General features: G+C 27.1%; 1 protein-coding gene across 1 annotated transcript; it reads right to left on the bottom strand.

The window, feature by feature from the left end:
• Window positions 1-14,463: 14,463 nt before the first annotated feature.
• Window positions 14,464-18,000, bottom strand: LOC125848186 (protein RGF1 INDUCIBLE TRANSCRIPTION FACTOR 1). Its single transcript, XM_049528008.1, has 4 exons — window positions 17,664-18,000; window positions 15,898-15,972; window positions 15,651-15,791; window positions 14,464-15,104 (listed from the first exon to the last, which is right to left on the bottom strand). Exons 1-4 carry the CDS (start codon window positions 17,838-17,840, stop codon window positions 14,772-14,774), a joined length of 726 nt encoding a protein of 241 aa, XP_049383965.1. The 5' UTR covers window positions 17,841-18,000; the 3' UTR covers window positions 14,464-14,771.
• Window positions 18,001-18,300: the final 300 nt, after the last annotated feature.

Raw genomic sequence — 18,300 nt, 5'->3', positions numbered from 1 at the left:
CCCACCCCCTATCAGCCCCCACCCCCCAAAAAAAATTTAAGTTTGTTTTTAAAAAATATTTTCAATTTCAAATATTATTTTCTACCCTAGTAAAAATAAAAGATATTTCTCAAAAAAAAATTCATTCATAAATCATATACTAAAAATCTTTTCCGAAAAATATTTTCTACTCACCAACCAAACATGAGAAAATAAGTCAAAAATCAACTTATTTTCCAGGAAAACATTTTGTAGGAAAACATTTTCCATGGAAAACATTTTCCTTCATACCAAACACACCCTTAGTCTCGAAATTCTCATCCAAACGTTCTTTACTAGTAGAAGTTTTTCATTTTTAAAGTTTAAGTCTGAAATTTCTGATTAAGGATCAATTCATCACATCACAACCGTTGGTGGTAAAAAAATAAACAATTGATTCTCATATGGTTTTAGGTAGCAATTCAAAAACCAAGCTAGGCAATCCAGCCATAGACTCCAACATAACCTCAAATCTCATTCATTTTTCTTACTATATATTCAATGTTTTAATTTATAAGACATCCTACAAAGTTTAAGAAAAAAAAAAATTAAAATTTGTAGTCTAAAACAAACATTAGACATTTGGATGATCATAAATAATTTCATTAAGATTAAAAGAAAAGGCTTTAAAGATTACTTATTTTTAATTAAAAAAAATAGGAAATTTTACACAAATCTCATAGTGTTAAGAGTTAATTACATCTTATTCTTACTCTTTTTCAAACTACAAAAATCTCTTAAATTTGGTGGAATACATCCCAAAACGTCTCGATACATCATGTCTCCGTTTCGAGTACATCACTCAACGTCTCGATATATCGAGTAAAGTGATGTATCCAATCAATACATCATGTAAAGCGATGTATTCGAGAATATGAATTTTTGTAGTTAAGGAATATGATAAAATAAGTTATGTATTCATATAAGTTTTTCATAAAAATATGACATTATTTTTAATACAAACTAAAACAAATAACGCTACATAAATTAGGACGGAGCAAGAATATGTAAAAAATAAAAAGAAGAGAGAAAAAGGTAGAAGACCAAAATAGAAGTTAGCAAGTTTTGAAGGATGGTGATAAAGTATAAGACCAATTTGATGCTTCTACTGTCCCATCATCACTTGTAACAAACATTATAGTCCATAGGATACTTCAACCAACATTAGCTACCCTTCCCATTTCAGTGAAAGAAAACTCTCTATTGGTATATAAAAAAAACCCTATGAAATAGCTATACATATAGGGTCAAAAAGGGTTGTGGTAAAGTTAAAAATTGGTCAAAGGGATTTTTAAGCAATCATAGGTCTGAAATAATGTTGGGTCCATTCTAAATTTCAAATTTTCTCATGCTTTTTTGTTACTGGAGAATGCATTTATGTACAAACAAGGGGCCCTTATAGATGGATAGATAAGAATGGCTCAGTCAATTTTATTTTACTTGTAATGATGTAACGAGGGTTAAAATAGTGTTAGAGTCCAAAAACTCAAAACAAATATGCCCACCTAAGAAGTTTCACAAAGGGAAACAAATGTGGTGGACCTTGTTCAAGATTTCATTTAATTTAATGTGTGGAAAGGACTAAGGTGACTGACGATATATGAATGATCTTTTTAATAACAATAATGATATCAAGGAATTTATACCTTCGAGTATTTCATATGCTTTAATTTCTACCACTTTTTTTTCTTTGTTGTTCCCTCTACTCAACGTTCGTCAAGTGAGAGCATCAATGAAAGAAGGGAATTTTTGTAGAAACACCGATTATAACATCTAATTTCGTATCAATTGTTATACTCTATTATCTTTTAAATCTCTTTATTTTTAATTTAAAGTAAGCATTCGAATAAGGACACGGCTTTGGAAAATCTCATCTTTAATAATGAGATCATAATCATAGCATCTCTTAACTGACTAGTCATTTTGAAATTGTTCAGATGATAAGTATTTTTCATTTCTAATTATGAGTTTGAATCCCCAAAAACGTAAAAATGATGGAAATTGCTCGTAGGGATGGTAAAACAAACAAACTAGCCAGCTCATGGTACAAGTTGCATGGGACAGAGGTTCAAATTTACCTCTATATTAGTATCACAAATTGAACAACTTTGCCCTAATTACGTACACTTGTGGTGTATTTATATACTATTTACCAATTTGTCCTTACCGTTAATGGAGTTTCAACATAAAAAGGCGAGTTATACGTATTCAAAATTCTTCAAAAAGAGATTCATATTTACCTATCAACTTTAAAGAAAGTTTAGAATTATATATCCTCGATTAGCTAGCACTCTATTCAAGTTTTAGGAGTGTTTGGTAGGAAGTAAAATGTTTTCTTAAAAAATATTTTTTTAGAAAACAAGTATGATTCTTTCGTACATATTTATTTTTTAATATTTTTCTACTTGTTGAAAATTTAGCTCCCATTTAGTTATAAAATTTGAAATTTGAAATTTTTATTTTTTGAATTTTTGAAGTTGTGATTTTTGAAATTTAAAATTGTGTTTGAAGTTTGAACATATAGTTTACTTGAAAAAACAATTATGGATCGTTTGGTAGTTGGTTAGAATTATAGGGTATTACTAATAATGTAGGAATTAGTTATAAGAGGGTTTATATATTATTTTATTCATGTACTCTATTAGTTATTCAACCTTCTATCCTGCATAAAATAATATATATGTTCTCTCTTTACTTCTACATATATTAATTAATTATGGGAGTTTCTTACTTGTCAACCAAACGTATTATTAATTTTATACATGATTATTTATTGCATATCTATCTACTAAATATCATATAAGCTATACAAATAATAATACAAGAATACTTTGACTCTTATCCATTTATTAAACGATTCCTTAGGGCCTGTTTGGAAGGACACCCTGGTAATTGGTTTGGTGTAATTACATTGTCTTGTCCTGTTTGGAAGGACAGGTAATTACTTGGTCGGCAGGTAATTGGTGTAATTGACAGGGGGTAATTACACTCTACAATTCACAGGCAGAGGCTGCGAATTGCTGGTAATTACATAATGTAATTACCACCTGATTACTTTTTCATTTTTTTTAATTTCTATTTTTATTTTTTTTGTTTTAATTTTTTTCACTTCTATTATTTTAATTTCTTTTTATTTTTATTGTTATTATTCTAAAAAATTGTAAAATTCTATTTTTTATTTTTTATTATTATATTTCATTTTATTCTTGTTCTCAATCTTACTTTACGTGATTCTATGTAATTTTCTCGTATTATCTATTTCTTTATGCCATGTTTATTTTCTCATTAGCATAATTTTATTAGTATTCTAATTTTTAAATTAAAATAGAATTTATTGTTAAGTAAGGTTATAGACTTACGTTTTCGTTATTATGAAGAAATAAAAATAAATCATATTTATTGCTATGTTGAAATTTGTTATAAGAGTATTATGTTAAATTTTTTGTTTTGAATTTATTACTTGTGTTATATTTTCAGTTTCATTTGTTTTAGTAATATTGAATTTACATTGCACGTCATTTTTTAATTAGACTTGATAGATTATATTTTTGTCAAACATTTAATAATTTATGATATTTTATTTATATATTACTATTCTTTTTATCAAACATACATTTCACAATGTTCGTAGAAACTTCATACTTTTAGTTGTTACGATTAATTCAATTGAAACATATATTAATTTGAAAAAATATAAATCAATTATTTTTTCATAATATTAGTTACAGTAAATATGTTTATTAATTAATATATTTTTAAAAAAGAATATATATCTTAAATATTTAACTTAATGTCATTTATAAAATTTCTTATTTGTCTAGTATAAATTTTAAATGATTAATTTTTATTTTAAAAATTTATTGTAATTTTATGTTTGCAATTGTGCATCCAAACAGAACATGTGTAATTACACTGTGGCATCCAAACAAGACATGTGTAATTATAGTGTAATTACACTGTGACAACCAAACATGTCAATGTAATTACTAAATTGTGTAATTACTAGACTGATAATTACTACCCCAATAATTACACCAATTCCAATTACCTGGTGACTTTTCAAACAGACCCTTAAAGTAATGTCAATAGAAATCTCAGAAATTCAAAAACTACTCTAAGCCAATTTTTGAGAACTTGAAATATCATGATTAAATAAATATTTAAATATATATATTTTTGTAAAATCTACTCTCAAAATCTATTGAGATTTTTATGTAAGAATTAGGAGAAGAAGCTGTGGTCTATTCAAAAGAGCATAGGTGCAGAAGAAGCCGCCAAAGAGAGAGGGCATTTGCCAGCTACAAAGGCTGCAAGGGTTAAGTATGACAAAGATGAGACAATAGATATTACTCATATTTTTCATTTGATATTTTATTATTTGTATTAGAATTCGATTTACTACGTCATATTCTTTGGTGATACAATTAAGACTAGTTGCATAAGATTTCTTTTTGACTCATGAAAAAAATGGATCTAAATTTGTTTTTCCGAGACAAAAAGGAAATTTCACACGATTAAAGTTAATGTTGTAAGAAGCATATTTCCTTCATCCTAAAGTAAATGTCATCTTACCAATTACCAACACGACTAAAGTTGATGTTGTACGGTAGGATGCACATTTCCTTCGTATTTAAATAAATATCATCTTATTAAAAAAATATTACCACAAAATAAGTATTTTTTTAGAAATTTAAAATAAAAATCATTATTTTTTTCCAACTACATATTCATATTTCATCTTAGTGTTCAATTTCCAACAATTACAACTATCAAGTAGGAACAATTTAGTAAACAATACTTTATATTTATTGCTTTATTAATGGATGTAACTTTTTATAAATGATAAATACTTATTTTGAAACGAATAAAATAATAAAATTGAAATATAACTAGGCAATCATTGGGAACTTGAATCAAATACTCCTAGCTGTAATTTTTTATTTACAGCTACTCCCCTAATCCCAGCATCTTGTGACTGCCACCCAACAACCCTACAAAGCATAGGTTTTATGCTTAATATATCTCCCTTATTTAGACCAAGCTCAAATATATTGAGGCATATTTGAGATAGTAAGAGATAATATTGAGGCTTCTACGAGTCGATATGTTAATGAATGTCATATAAAGTATATGTCATGGTGGCTCAACATTGGAGATTATCGTCTATCAGGTGAATTAACTAAATATTGATTGCAATCAGAAGTAAGTGTTTGTCGAAATGACATTCATAAATTAGTTTAAGAATCGAAAACTAAGAATTAAAAAATTCTATGAGAAATACTAGGAGTGTTTTAATTCTATTCCATTTATTTTTTATGTAAAAAACTAGCAATGCTTAAGAATTGATGTGGGTAAGGAGGCTATCGTAGATATCGAATTATTATATTGAAATTAATGTTTTTTGGTATTGTGGCTTCAATAATATGGTATTTGGTATGTATTTAAAAATGATATTTGATATTTATAAAAAAAAAAAAAAAAACTAAAATATTGATTATTGTACCAAATATATATATAGTTACATGTACAATTCATATATATTATTATAATACTAGCAAATATATAAATAAAATTAATACAAAACTAATTATTTGGACATCTCAAGTTTAACTACTCATTTCTATTGAAATATCTTTTTTCTTTTATGTAATTAATTAATGAAGGTAGTTGCTTAAACTTTCTTTAGAAAATTACGACATTTATAAAGAATTAGTATGATATAATTAGACGTCCTCTGAAAGGCCAAAGCCACAATTTTTTATCACACAAGTACATGTAAGTTGAAAATAAATTATAATTAATAATTTATCGTACCACAAAATATGAACTATGCCAAATTAATTTGACACATATTTATATAGTACTTTTAGAAATTCACAATTGAAATTATCAAATCAATTTTTTTTTTACACCATATGGACATATCGTACCAAGTCCACTCCTACAAAGTGGGTAATTGAAGAAATAGCATAAACATTTGGGACCCAAGAAAGAAAATAATTGTTGGGTCCCATATTTTTTGGTATAAACTCAATTATAGAATGTAGTTCAGTTTCTTTGGTTTGACCATAGATCTAGATTTTGATTGATTTCATCAATGATTTTTTTCTCTATTTCCAATTTGGTGGTCTAGACTCTTGAACAAGGGACAAAAACATATCATGTGAATACTATGTTCTTTTCTGATTATTTTTTTTAAATCACTTCTTATCATTTCAGTATTCTCTTATTATTTACATTGATGTAGTAGTAAAAATGAGTTTAAGGTGCTAAGGAGTCGTTTTGTAGGGAATGAGTTATTTTGAGATAAATAATTCTGCATTTTATCCTGAAATTATTATACCTTATACCTCACATCAAATGACTCCCGAGAGTAATTATGGCTTTTCGTAAGAAAAAAGACTCTATTGTTCATTACTTTATTAGAGTCATAAGATGATTGTAATGTCATTATGCATCGATACTGATAGTAAGAGAAAATGCATGTTAATTAAGAGGCACAATCACAATACATAAATATGACCTATACTTTGATCTTAATTAGTTAATATCTAGATTCTCAAATTTTAAATGTGCATAAATTTTTATAAAATTGAACAAGTAGATACATTTAGGGCCCGTTTGGCCATGCGATATGGTATCATGATATGGAATCATGAGATGAAATTGAAGGTTTGTTTGGACATGCGATATGGAATTTTTGTGTTGTATATTTTCTCATAAACATAAAAATCCCATAAGTTGTAAAACTATTAAAATAGACACAATTGTTTATTCAATCTTATCAAATAAACAAAAATTATAAAATCACATAATAAATTATTACAAAGTTATTTGTTCTTCAGTTAAATAATTGCTTCATCTAACTTTAATTTAATTAAAAAAAATTGAACATAAATTGTACTTGATATGTTCATATCTCTCAACTACTCTTACAAATAACCTATAAAGTAGAAAAAAAACATACATTAGTGAGTAAATATTAACTTAGAAGTTAAATGCACTAAGATAAAAATTAACAAACATCACTAACTTCTAACTATTTACAAGAAAAATCAATAGTTAAATATTATTGAATAACGAAATTTTAAAAAGTTACCACAAGTTTGAGTCAAAAACACTTCTAATAAAATTTAATCAAAAAAATTATAACTAGTCCACTTGACTAAATATTAATAACTAATTGATCAAATTTTCCTAAGTCCTCAATCAATTGGACTTGATATCCTTCAGTCATGTGAACGAACATTTTGCAAATACTAAGATTAAGAAAGTGCGGCACCGCCAATGAAAATTGTCTTTTATCAATATTATGCTTAGTCATAAGATTAAGACGTTTTTTTTTATTATGAAAAATCAAAAAAGTATTACTCCCTTTGTTCTCATTTATATTCACCAAATGAATTTCTACTTTATCATTTATATTCACCAAATTTAAAGTGATAATAAATTTTATATTGGTGAGAATAATAAATTTTAAAAAGTAATGATGTGATTATAAATTTTAGATATAAATGTGGGGTTGTTTTAACAAAATATAAACTCATGGATCAATTATTGTATTAAAATATCTCAAATCATGATATGAAATCACATGGTGATTCCATGTCATGGTTTTGGAGAATATGATATCACCTCTCATGATATGGAATCATGAGATGAAATCAGAGTAAAATCGCATGTCCAAACGCTGATTTCATCTCACGACATCATATTGTGATATGATATCGCATGGCCAAACGCCTACTTATACTCTCTAGTTTTGAGTGTGCATCTTTTTTTAAAAAATAAAAATAAAAAAATAAACCAATTATTTTTAGTCAAATTAGGCTAAGATAAACCATTTGTACTAGAATATTTACAACTTTTTGAGTGTGAATTGTCATGTAGAATGTGTATGTCTACTTGTTTCACTTAATACAAAATTAAGTGTCTATTTAGACACACCCAAAATTGAAGATCATAAATTAAATGTCAGCTGAGACTTTATTAAAAAAACACGTTTATGTATTATCCAATTAAATTTGAAAAATTGACTCAATAAAGATAAAGGCAGAATGAAAGAATAGACTTAACGTTGATTTACACATTAACACCAATTGGAACATACTTAAGTTTTTACAACTTACCAAGGTCAATACCTATAATATAATTAGTTAATTTATCTACACAATAAACACATACAAAAGCATTTTCACAATACGAGTCACAAATATCATATAGAAACATTTTATCAAGTGGTGCTCAATCAAAATAGACATAATACATGAACATGACCCTTAACTTAGCGTCAGCTGGCAACTATGACCTTTAACTTTGGATGTGCACAAGTAGAAATTTAAACTTGTATAAAATTGAACAAATAAACACATCCGTCCTACATGACACCCTATATGAAAATTTTGTGTCCTACGTGGCGTCCTACATATATTATGTCATGTAGGACATGTGTGTCTACTTATTTAATTTTATATTAAGTGTCTATTTGTGCATACTCAAAGTTGAAGGACAGAGTTATCCGCTGAAGTCAAGTTAAGAATCATATTTATGTATTATGCCATCAAAATAAATCGAATATCATAACTTTAAGTATCGAAATGAAATTTAAAGATAAATTAGAGTAGATATGAACCTTCTAGTGGAAAGATGAGATGAGATTTTTGGGACAGTGACCAGAATTGGGTTCAAAAGGGTGAGGCAATAGAAGATTTTAACCTATATGATCAAACTCTAGTGAGTAGGGTTAGTATACATATAATATAGTTTTTGCAGACCAAAACTGCATAATAGCTTGATGGATGGTCCCCATTGCCCATAGGTTCCTCTGTATCAGTCTTAGCTTCCTCAGTTATTGTGTCAAGTAGAGTTTCAAAGTGTAGTAGTTGATTTGAGAGCACTTCAAAAAATTCATTGGCTCTGCCTTCACCTTACATTTATCCAATCCCTTTTTACTTCACTTACATTAGCTGGTAACTATAATATTTAACTTGGGTGTGTATAAGTAGATACTTTTAACTTATATAAAATTAAACAAATAGACACATTCGTCCTACATGACAATTTTGTGTCTTACGTGTGTTATGTCATGTAGGACACGTGTGTCTATTGTTTAATTTTATACAAGTTTAAGTGTTTACTTGTGCACACTCAAAATTGGAGGGCAGAGTTGTCCGTTGAAGTCAAGTTAAGGGTCATGCTTATGTATTATGTCATGTATTTTTATTTGCATGGTGGTGTTTTATTGAGCGCGATGTTTAAAGAAAAAAAAAATGAAGTGTTTTACTCATACCAAAAGTATTTTTAGAACTCATGTATTAGATGTGATGAAATGAATTTTTTTTATAAAAAATCAAATATAAAAAGATATCACATTTGAAATTGATAACAAATAAAAGAATTGCAAGGAGAGCCTAATAAATTACCTAATGTATTGCTAAAATCATTCCGGAAAGAACACAATCCAATACATAAAGAATGTTTTAACACAACAACTGTTCAATCTGGTTGTTTGGCACGATAGACAAAGTTATCTTATGATATTAATTATCTGATCATATACCTGTGATAACTAATATTCCAAACCAAACGCAACGTAAAATAATTCTACATTTTATCTTGAGATTATTATCCTTTATACCTCGTACCAAACGACCAGTACACATCTTGTTGTTTCAACTTGATCTTAATTGATAACTAAACACTTCAACACTTCCCTCTATGTTTCGTGAACATCAATGCTGATGTGACACATAAATTTTGAGGTGTTAGATAATCATTTTGTAAGTTAAAATGTTCAATTGGAGACGAGTTAAGATATCTAAATAAAATATACATATTCAAAGTTGAAATATTTACTTGTCAGCTAAAGATAAAATTGAATGTCTGTTTATATATTACTAATAATTATGAGTAGATTGAGTTCATAATTCTACTTGGCTAGATGTTAGATTTGTAAATATTGAAACGAAGTTATAGATTCTTAATCTCCAAAATAAAGAACAATTTGAATATCATGCCTCTCTTCTCTTTTTCCTACTCTCTTTGTTTCATATTAACTAAATTTATGAGACAATACACAATCATTAAAGAAAAATATTCAAAAGCATAATTTAAATTATACTTTTAACTATTATTCTTTGTGAAATCATTAATGCAATTTTACAAAATAGTACAATTTATTAAAAAAAGATAAATATAGAAAAAGAAAACTCAAACATCTCTGTCGAACTATTACGCTAGACAAAAGCTCAAGAGGGCTACATAAATGATGATGCACAATTGGTCATTACTCATAATGTTTTATTCAAAATTTAATTTGTACACGTGGAAAAAGCAAAGTATATTCGCTTTTCTATGGGTAGTATCAAATTAATTGTTTTCATTTGAACTACATTATGACTTAAATCTCCATCAATTAAATTCTGGACCCATTAATGATATATATAAGCATTAATAAAGAAAGGGTAATCATAAAGTTACCTTTGATTAGTACATTGGAATACTCATTGAAACCCATAATATGCCTTTCTGCAATCTGCATTATGTGTATGGCCAAGGTTATGGAGCTCATTACTTGGAGTCCCATTTACTATCTACTCCCTCCGTCCCATATTATAAGTCACATTTTCCATTTGCACTTGCATTAAGAAATAAGGTAATTTTACCCTTATGTCCTTATTTAATATTTACTTATGACAACTTTGTAATAAATGATGAAATGTTAGATTTCAAAAATATAAATGCATTTGGATGACTATTTAAATTTTAATTTTTGGAGCCAAAATTTTTCACCAATTGAGCCAAAAAAAAATTAAAAAATAATGTTTTTCCCACCTCAATTTTCCTATATATTTTGTGTAAAATGTTTTTTTTTATATTTTTATATATAAAGCAAACATGTTTTTTTATATTTTTATATATAAATTTTTAATTTTTCTTCAACAACCCCCACCCAACTTTTTTTTTCATTTTCCATTTGAAGAAATATCATTCAGTTCGAACCAAAATAAATTTGATTTGATTTGTTTTTTCCGTTATGATTATGTTTGAATTTCGATTATTCAATTGTGGATATAAATGGATACATAATTAGTTATATTTGAATGACAAAAAGCATAATTACTACTCCCTCTGTTCCAATTTATGTGACTTACTTTCCTTTTTAATCAGTTTTAGATAGAATGACACATTTCTATATTAAGTACTAACCGTTTAACTATAAAATATATATTTTACCCTTAATGAAATGATTTACAACCACATAAATTTCTATCACTCATTTTGAACCACAAATTTTAAAAGTCTTCATTTTTTTCTTAAACTTCATGCCGAGTCAAACTATCTCACATACAATAAGACGGAGGGAGTATAAAGAAAGAGAAGTAATGACGTCAAGTTTCTTGATTTTCTCTAAAAGAATTCAATTAACGTGATTGAAATAATTGACATTACTGTTGAAAAAATAACTATATATATTTGATGAGATTATCAGACACTCCTGATATCTTATAAAACCATAATGCAATATGCTAACAAGAATAAATTGCACATATAATATCTATATAAAAAAAATTGTAGTACTATTTAATATAATGCTAGTTGATTTCTTTAATTAATTACTCTTATTATATACTCCTAATTACTCTTATTATATACTCCAAGAATGGATAAAATGCATGTGTATTGTCCATGAAAATAATATAAAGCAAAGTACGCAGAATCTTAACTCTCCACACGACGTAAATGTAAAATAAAGAATTCATAAGATCTTTAGGTAAGATCATATGATCTCGTAAAATCACGAAGCAAGTAAGAGAGAATTTTATAAAATAAAGTGACTTATAATAGAACAAAATTTGCGTTATTAGTAATGATCTCTTGGAAATAAAATAAAGTACTATTCCCTCTGTCCCAATTTATGTAACTTACTTTTTTTTTTAGTCAGTAAAAAAAATAAAATTACACATTTCTATATTAAGTAATAATTTAACTATAAGATGTCTATTTTATCCTTAATGAAATGATTTAGAACCACACAAGTTTCTATCATTCATTTCTTTCTTAAATTCCGTGTCGAGTCAAACTACCTCACACAAAATGGGACGAAGGGAGTATAAAGTTTTACTGATGGCGAATTGCAATTAGCTTCGAAAAGAATATATAACTCTCTGCTAATCAAAAAAAATCTTGAAAGATAAAGTGAAGCGGAGGAACTATTCCATTCTTAATTAAATATTTCGGGTTCAATTTTTTATTATGAAGAAACTTTTGTTGGAAGTGTCACTCTCGAACGAGCTTGGTAGTGCACTGATTTCTTTTGGTAAGAAATATAAAAGAAAAAAGAACATTTTTGAATCACAAGGTTTTGAAACAAAAATATGTAAAATGTAATAAACTATATTTTAAATCTTCTACTATTATACATATTATGTGGATAATTAAAATTTAAAATACATTTAAAAATGAGCATTTTTTTAAAAAATGTATTATTCGCTTTGTCCTAGTTTATGTGACTTACTTTACTTTTTAGTCAGTTTAAAAAAGAATTACACATTTTTATATTAAGTAACAATTTAACTATAAAATGTATATTTTACCTTTAATGTAATGATTTACAGCCACACAAATTTCAATCGTTCATTTGGACCACAAGTTTTAAAAGTTTTCTTTTTTTAAAAAAAATTCTGTACCGAGTCAAACTACCTCACTTAAAAAGGGACGGACGAATTAAAAGAAAACGGGGTAAGTGGACAGATGTCAATTCCCTAGTGATGCCACTTATGTAGGCTAAGAAGCTTAGATTGGTGCAATAATTAGAGGAAAACATACGACAAACATTGAAAGAGAGGTCCTAATCACATGCTATACTCCACATGTTGGTTAATGTGTGATTTTCTATACACCAACTCTCTCAATAAATATTTTTTTTTCTAATGTTCGATATTTATATTTTTATATAGAAGTTTGACTAATTTAAATTTATAATATATAAAATTTTATTAGGGAAAATCTCTATCAAATTTCTTTATATATCTAAAACTTGAATCTCAGATCTTGATTAAAGAAAAAATAATTTCATCCATTGCACTAAATCTTCGATGGTAACTAACCATTTCACTCGTAAGTCATAACACCTTCCTATTTGTCACTTCCAAATGCCCTCCTAACTTTTTAAAAATCCTTTCTTATCCATTCTCATGACTTGGATGTTTATTGTTTCGATTAAGGCATGGTTTCACTAAATATAAAGTTTAGAATTTTCTTTAAAAAAGTTATAATTTAAAATAAATTTAGATCTTTATATGAATCATAAATTGTTTTTTTTGAAAATATCGTCCTATTTTTTACATAAACAACGACAATAATAAAAAATATGTTAGGTAAATCAAGACAGGTGGAGTGATAGTTAGAAATTGCTAGTTTTGTTAAATAGCTTTCTTCACATTATTTTCACAAATTCTGTAAAAAATAAAATCAGCTAATTTCTTATATTGGTCCATTTTTACCAACAAAAGATGATTTACAAGAGGTGAAAAAAATTACACGTCAAGTCCCATATAAGTCGTACTCTATTCATTTTAATTTATTCTGACATATTTTAATTTGATGCTGAGTTAAAAAAAAAAAATTGAATTTGTAGTCTTAAATTAACGACGATATACCAAATGCATTCAAATATTCTTTAATCTCATGATCTTAAACATGTCGTGTGAAAGTCGAAATTAGAAAATTGCAAAATTAAAAAATATATATTTTTTAAAAATTAATAAAAAAATAAGTCAAACAAGTTAAAACGGAACAAATATACGGAAAATTGAAAAGAAAGATGAGCCACACCATTTCTTTTTTCTTAATATAAAGTACTGTACGGGTGGAATGACATTTTCATTATAACGAGATGTGCCTTCTGCTTTTTGTCTTTTGGAGTAGTACACAATGCCTATAAAAATAACAGTCTGAAATAAAAGCTGGTAAAATAATTTTCAAAGTGTTGTTGTAATCTTTATTTTTATTTTTATTTGATATATTTTTTTTCATCAATATTTATATTGAAGCTCGAGATTAAATCCTCATTGACACCCAAGACTCTTAGTTTCACATATACACCTAGAGTAAATTAAAACTTTTTCTAACAAAGACAATTTTATATACAAATGAGAAAATCAAAATTTTTAATTAAGAATGAAAAAATAGTTACTATTCTACCTTGTAACTTGAAAATGAAAATCAATGAGGTGTTTTAATTAAGAATGAAAGAGTCAAACTATAAGAAGTTATTGCATACAATATCACCATACATTTTTGGAAGAGACTATTTTTGTAATTCAAACTCATGTCCTCTTAGTCAATAACAATAACTTTATCAGTTACACCAAGACTCTCTCGAAAATACGAAGAACAGTAAAAAATAAGTAAATACATGTGTAATTAATGCAAAATAAGAAATATTTAGAAGCTGATTATATTTATCTGTTCAAGTTCCATTGAACCAAAGTACAAAATTGGTGATAATTAGAGAGAGATTAAATATCTAATGGAAATTAAACCTCTCTAAACATCAACCTCTGGCTCACATGAATGGAATCATTTTTTTTTTGGTAATTAAACTCCAAAACCTAAAAGTGACACTAAAAACATCATAAAATTACAGTCACAATTCCAAAGAACTACTAATAATATTACAACAAGTACTAAATATTACTTAATTATTTTTTGAGAATATTTGATTAATTTTTTATTTTTTATTTTTATTTTCAAGAAAGAGGAGATCTTTGAGGGGCTCCTTTTCTCCTATTGCTTAATGAAAGCACAAGCCCTGGAAAAAAACCACTGTTTTTTTTCTTATTTTTAACCATACGTCCATCGTGTGAAATACCGGAATTGCCCATGACATTGTTTGAACAAGATGAACCTCTGCATTCTAATGGATCTTCTAAGATGGAGTTAGGAGTAATTTGGCTTTCTTCATCGATCAAATCGGAGGTGTCCACGTGGAGTCCTTCGAATTGTGAGAGTGCAAATTCAGAATCATCAAACCTATAGATGATGTTTGATAAATCTTCACCTTGATACACCATAAAATCAACCTGCATTATGTAATTCTTGAGTTTATAAGGGTAAAAATGTAATTTGCACACTAATTTTTGACATACTTAGCCACATTTATGACTAAATATTTGATAACAGTGGTAGATACAGAATTCTCACTCAACAGGTTTGAAACGTAAAAACGAACCCTAGACATTGGGGTGCATTTTAAATAACCTTAGACTGTTGAGCTAACATTTTGCATGTTGTTTAAGGTATTCAAAATTTATGTATGTACATGAACACATAAATTCTCATTCATATATGTAGTGTAATTTTTTATCAATAGGATTCAGATGAACACAGAAAATCTCATTCATATATATAGTGTAATTTTTTATCGATAGGATTCAGGTGAACACCCTCCCTGTTTGTTATAATACTACGTACTCCAACTCTCATTTTTTCATGTGATATTATAACTACTCTTAAAAAGTGTCAATATAACTGAATTCATTATATTTAAATTTTGAATCTGCCTCTAATTTTTTTTTCGTTTGGTTGGTGGAGGGGAGGGGGGGATAGAAAAGGAATAGAAGGTGGACCTTGCAAGAGAGGGAACAAAAGTTGAAGGGGTGTTGAAGAACTCTGTCACAAGTGAAACAAGAGTTGCCAGAAGCCTTGCATGACCTTGATTGTGCTCTTTGGTTCAAGAATATAACTTTGGCACTGTTTATTGTGTAAGGCTGTAAAACAAACAAGGAAATAACATATATTATTATAATTTTTTTAAATAAGATAATTAAATTCAACAAGTATATATTGTCATTAACAATAATAATAAAAAAATACCTGAATATAGGAACAATCAATGAGCTTCTCTAGGTCACCCAATCTTATAACATTTTGATATACATATCTTCTCACCTGTAATTATAATTAAATAGTTACCACCTATTATATCAAGTCATGTAGTAAGTTACTCTTGAAATTCTTTTACCTTTTCATATGTCTATTCATGTAAAATTGTGTTCTATAGTTGGAGATTCATCTGAATTCCTTCACTAGAGAATTACGTTGTATATACAAGATCGAAATTATTTTATATGTATTAAAGAAAAATAGAAAATTGAATTCTCTTTAACTTCTTCGTATGACGTAATATGGTGTTAAAAGTTCTTATTTAACTAAATTTAAGGAATATTACATCATTGACTATGTCGTTCTCCAACCTAAGTATATATATAAACTTGAAATTTAATAGGAAAAAGTAAGGTAGCCAAGTTTGAATTCAAGAGAAGTAAATGTGAATAAATTTAAGTGAAAGAGAAATGAGTATTGGAAAAAAAAAAAGAAGACAAAATAGAGTAATGAAATAAAAAAAGAAAATAATTAATTTTGAGAATTGGGTCAAAACAGTGTTTGAAAGCAACAGGTGCTTTGCAGGATGAAATTAGGTGTTAAAAGAAATGTTCTAAAATTGGAAAGCAAACAATTCCAAAAAGTGGAAACTATAGCCTTCCAAATACACTACTTCTAGTAATTGACTACACAATATACAAATTCAAGGCACATCAATCTTGGATATTGTAAGGAAACATTTACCAAAAATACAAAATTAAGGACGAACAAAATTTTGTAGTTAAACAGTAAAAATCTCATGCTAATTCTATTTAATTATGAATTAGCGATGAATTATGTGAAAATTTAATTAGCCACAGAAAACCTTGCGATAAATTTCACAGTTAACTTAATGTTTTCTAATAGTGATTGAAACATACTCAAGAATATTACTATGATTATAATTATGCTTCAATTCCAAATAAGTGAGAAAAACTACATGATTACTCAATATTTATGTGGCTTCATTTAAATTCATCAATTTAATAATTAAAAAGAAAATTACTTATTTAATTTCACAATTACTTTTTTTTTTTTTTTAAATACAGATATTTTTACACAAATTTTAGCCAGTCCCACACCTTCTCTCTCATACAACCTCCTATGAACAAAGTGAAGACAAGGAGAAATTTTTTAAATTTCACCTCAATTTTGTTGTTAGTTCCCAAATTCTATTTTTGAAAAATCAACTTTATTATTGTCGGATAATAAAATTAAAATTCAAGAAAATAGCAAAATTCGAAATCAAAAGAGTAAATAAAAAATTAAAACTTACTTACTCTAGTAAATAAAAGGAACCAAAACCTCAAAAGGGAACAAGAATTACTTGTTCAAGTTTTTTTTTTATTACTTGACAACTCGTAATAATTATTATCTCAAAAAAATATTTTATTTATTAAATATTTTTTAAAAAATGACTATATGAAATAATACTATAAATAAACCTTGTTTTACATACATAATTATGAGTACTACTTTAAAAATATAATTTCATTTCCATCTGTCCCAATTAATATAGTATAATTGAAATTTCAAGATTCAAACTTCTAAACTATAATTATGAATCGAACATAGAAGCTTTAACTATTTTAAAATAAATTTGAAAACTACGTTTTATACATCACAATATTTAATAATAAAAACTTAATTGAGTCTCGAAATTTCAACGGTACCACATAAATTGAGTCGGAGAATCAATAAAAGTGTATTAGAGGAACCTGTAGAAGAGGATGTGAGTGATGTTGTGGTAGGCAGTGAGGGCAAAAACTTTGACAACACTCTAAGCAAAAGATGTTTTTCTCATTTTTCCTTCTATTGTGATGAATTTCACATCCTCCAAAGAAATTCTCAGACATTAATCCTTGTAACCATGCAGGTTTCATCATCTCTTCCATCTTGATTTTCCTTCTTCTATTATTATATTTATATATGTTGAGAAAAAAGGTCTAAATTATGCGTGTAATATATAATAGAATTGTATATATATATAAGTAATAGAGAGAGGGGTGAATGAAGGAAGGGAAGTGGCTACCTTATGGGGGGTGATGGGGTTGGAGAGGTGTGGGTTTGATGGGATGGTCATGAGTACATATAAATGGCCTTTTTGGTTTTGCTACTCTTCTATTTATAAAAAAATAAATATATTGTTGCTTCCAAGAAAGCTTAATATATATATATATCGAATTCTTGGTCTGGTTTTGACTTGCTCAGAGTTTAAAGAAAAGAAAATAAGTATACTTTTGAATCTTGTAAGCGTTTAAATTAAAGATGTGAGAAATGTACTACTCCTCGTTTCAATTTGTTCGTATGATTTGATTTTGACCTGACATTAAGTTTAACAAAAAAAAAATAATT

This window comes from Solanum stenotomum, chromosome 12, assembly GCF_019186545.1.
Source record: "Solanum stenotomum isolate F172 chromosome 12, ASM1918654v1, whole genome shotgun sequence".
Lineage (NCBI taxonomy): Eukaryota > Viridiplantae > Streptophyta > Magnoliopsida > Solanales > Solanaceae > Solanum > Solanum stenotomum.
The sequence above is the reverse complement of the archived record's forward strand: the minus strand, read 5'-3'. Positions and strand labels throughout refer to the sequence as shown.

Bases quoted from the DNA above. Each gene is read 5' to 3' on its own strand.
- LOC125848186 (XM_049528008.1), bottom strand. From the start codon at position 17,840: ATGGAAGAGATGATGAAACCTGCATGGTTACAAGGATTAATGTCTGAG. The intron at 15,973-17,663 runs GTTCCTCTAATA...TTATAATTACAG, and splicing joins ACTCACATCCTCTTCTACAG to GTGAGAAGATATGTATATCA. The intron at 15,105-15,650 runs GTCCACCTTCTA...TACATAATGCAG, and splicing joins TTTGTTCCCTCTCTTGCAAG to GTTGATTTTATGGTGTATCA.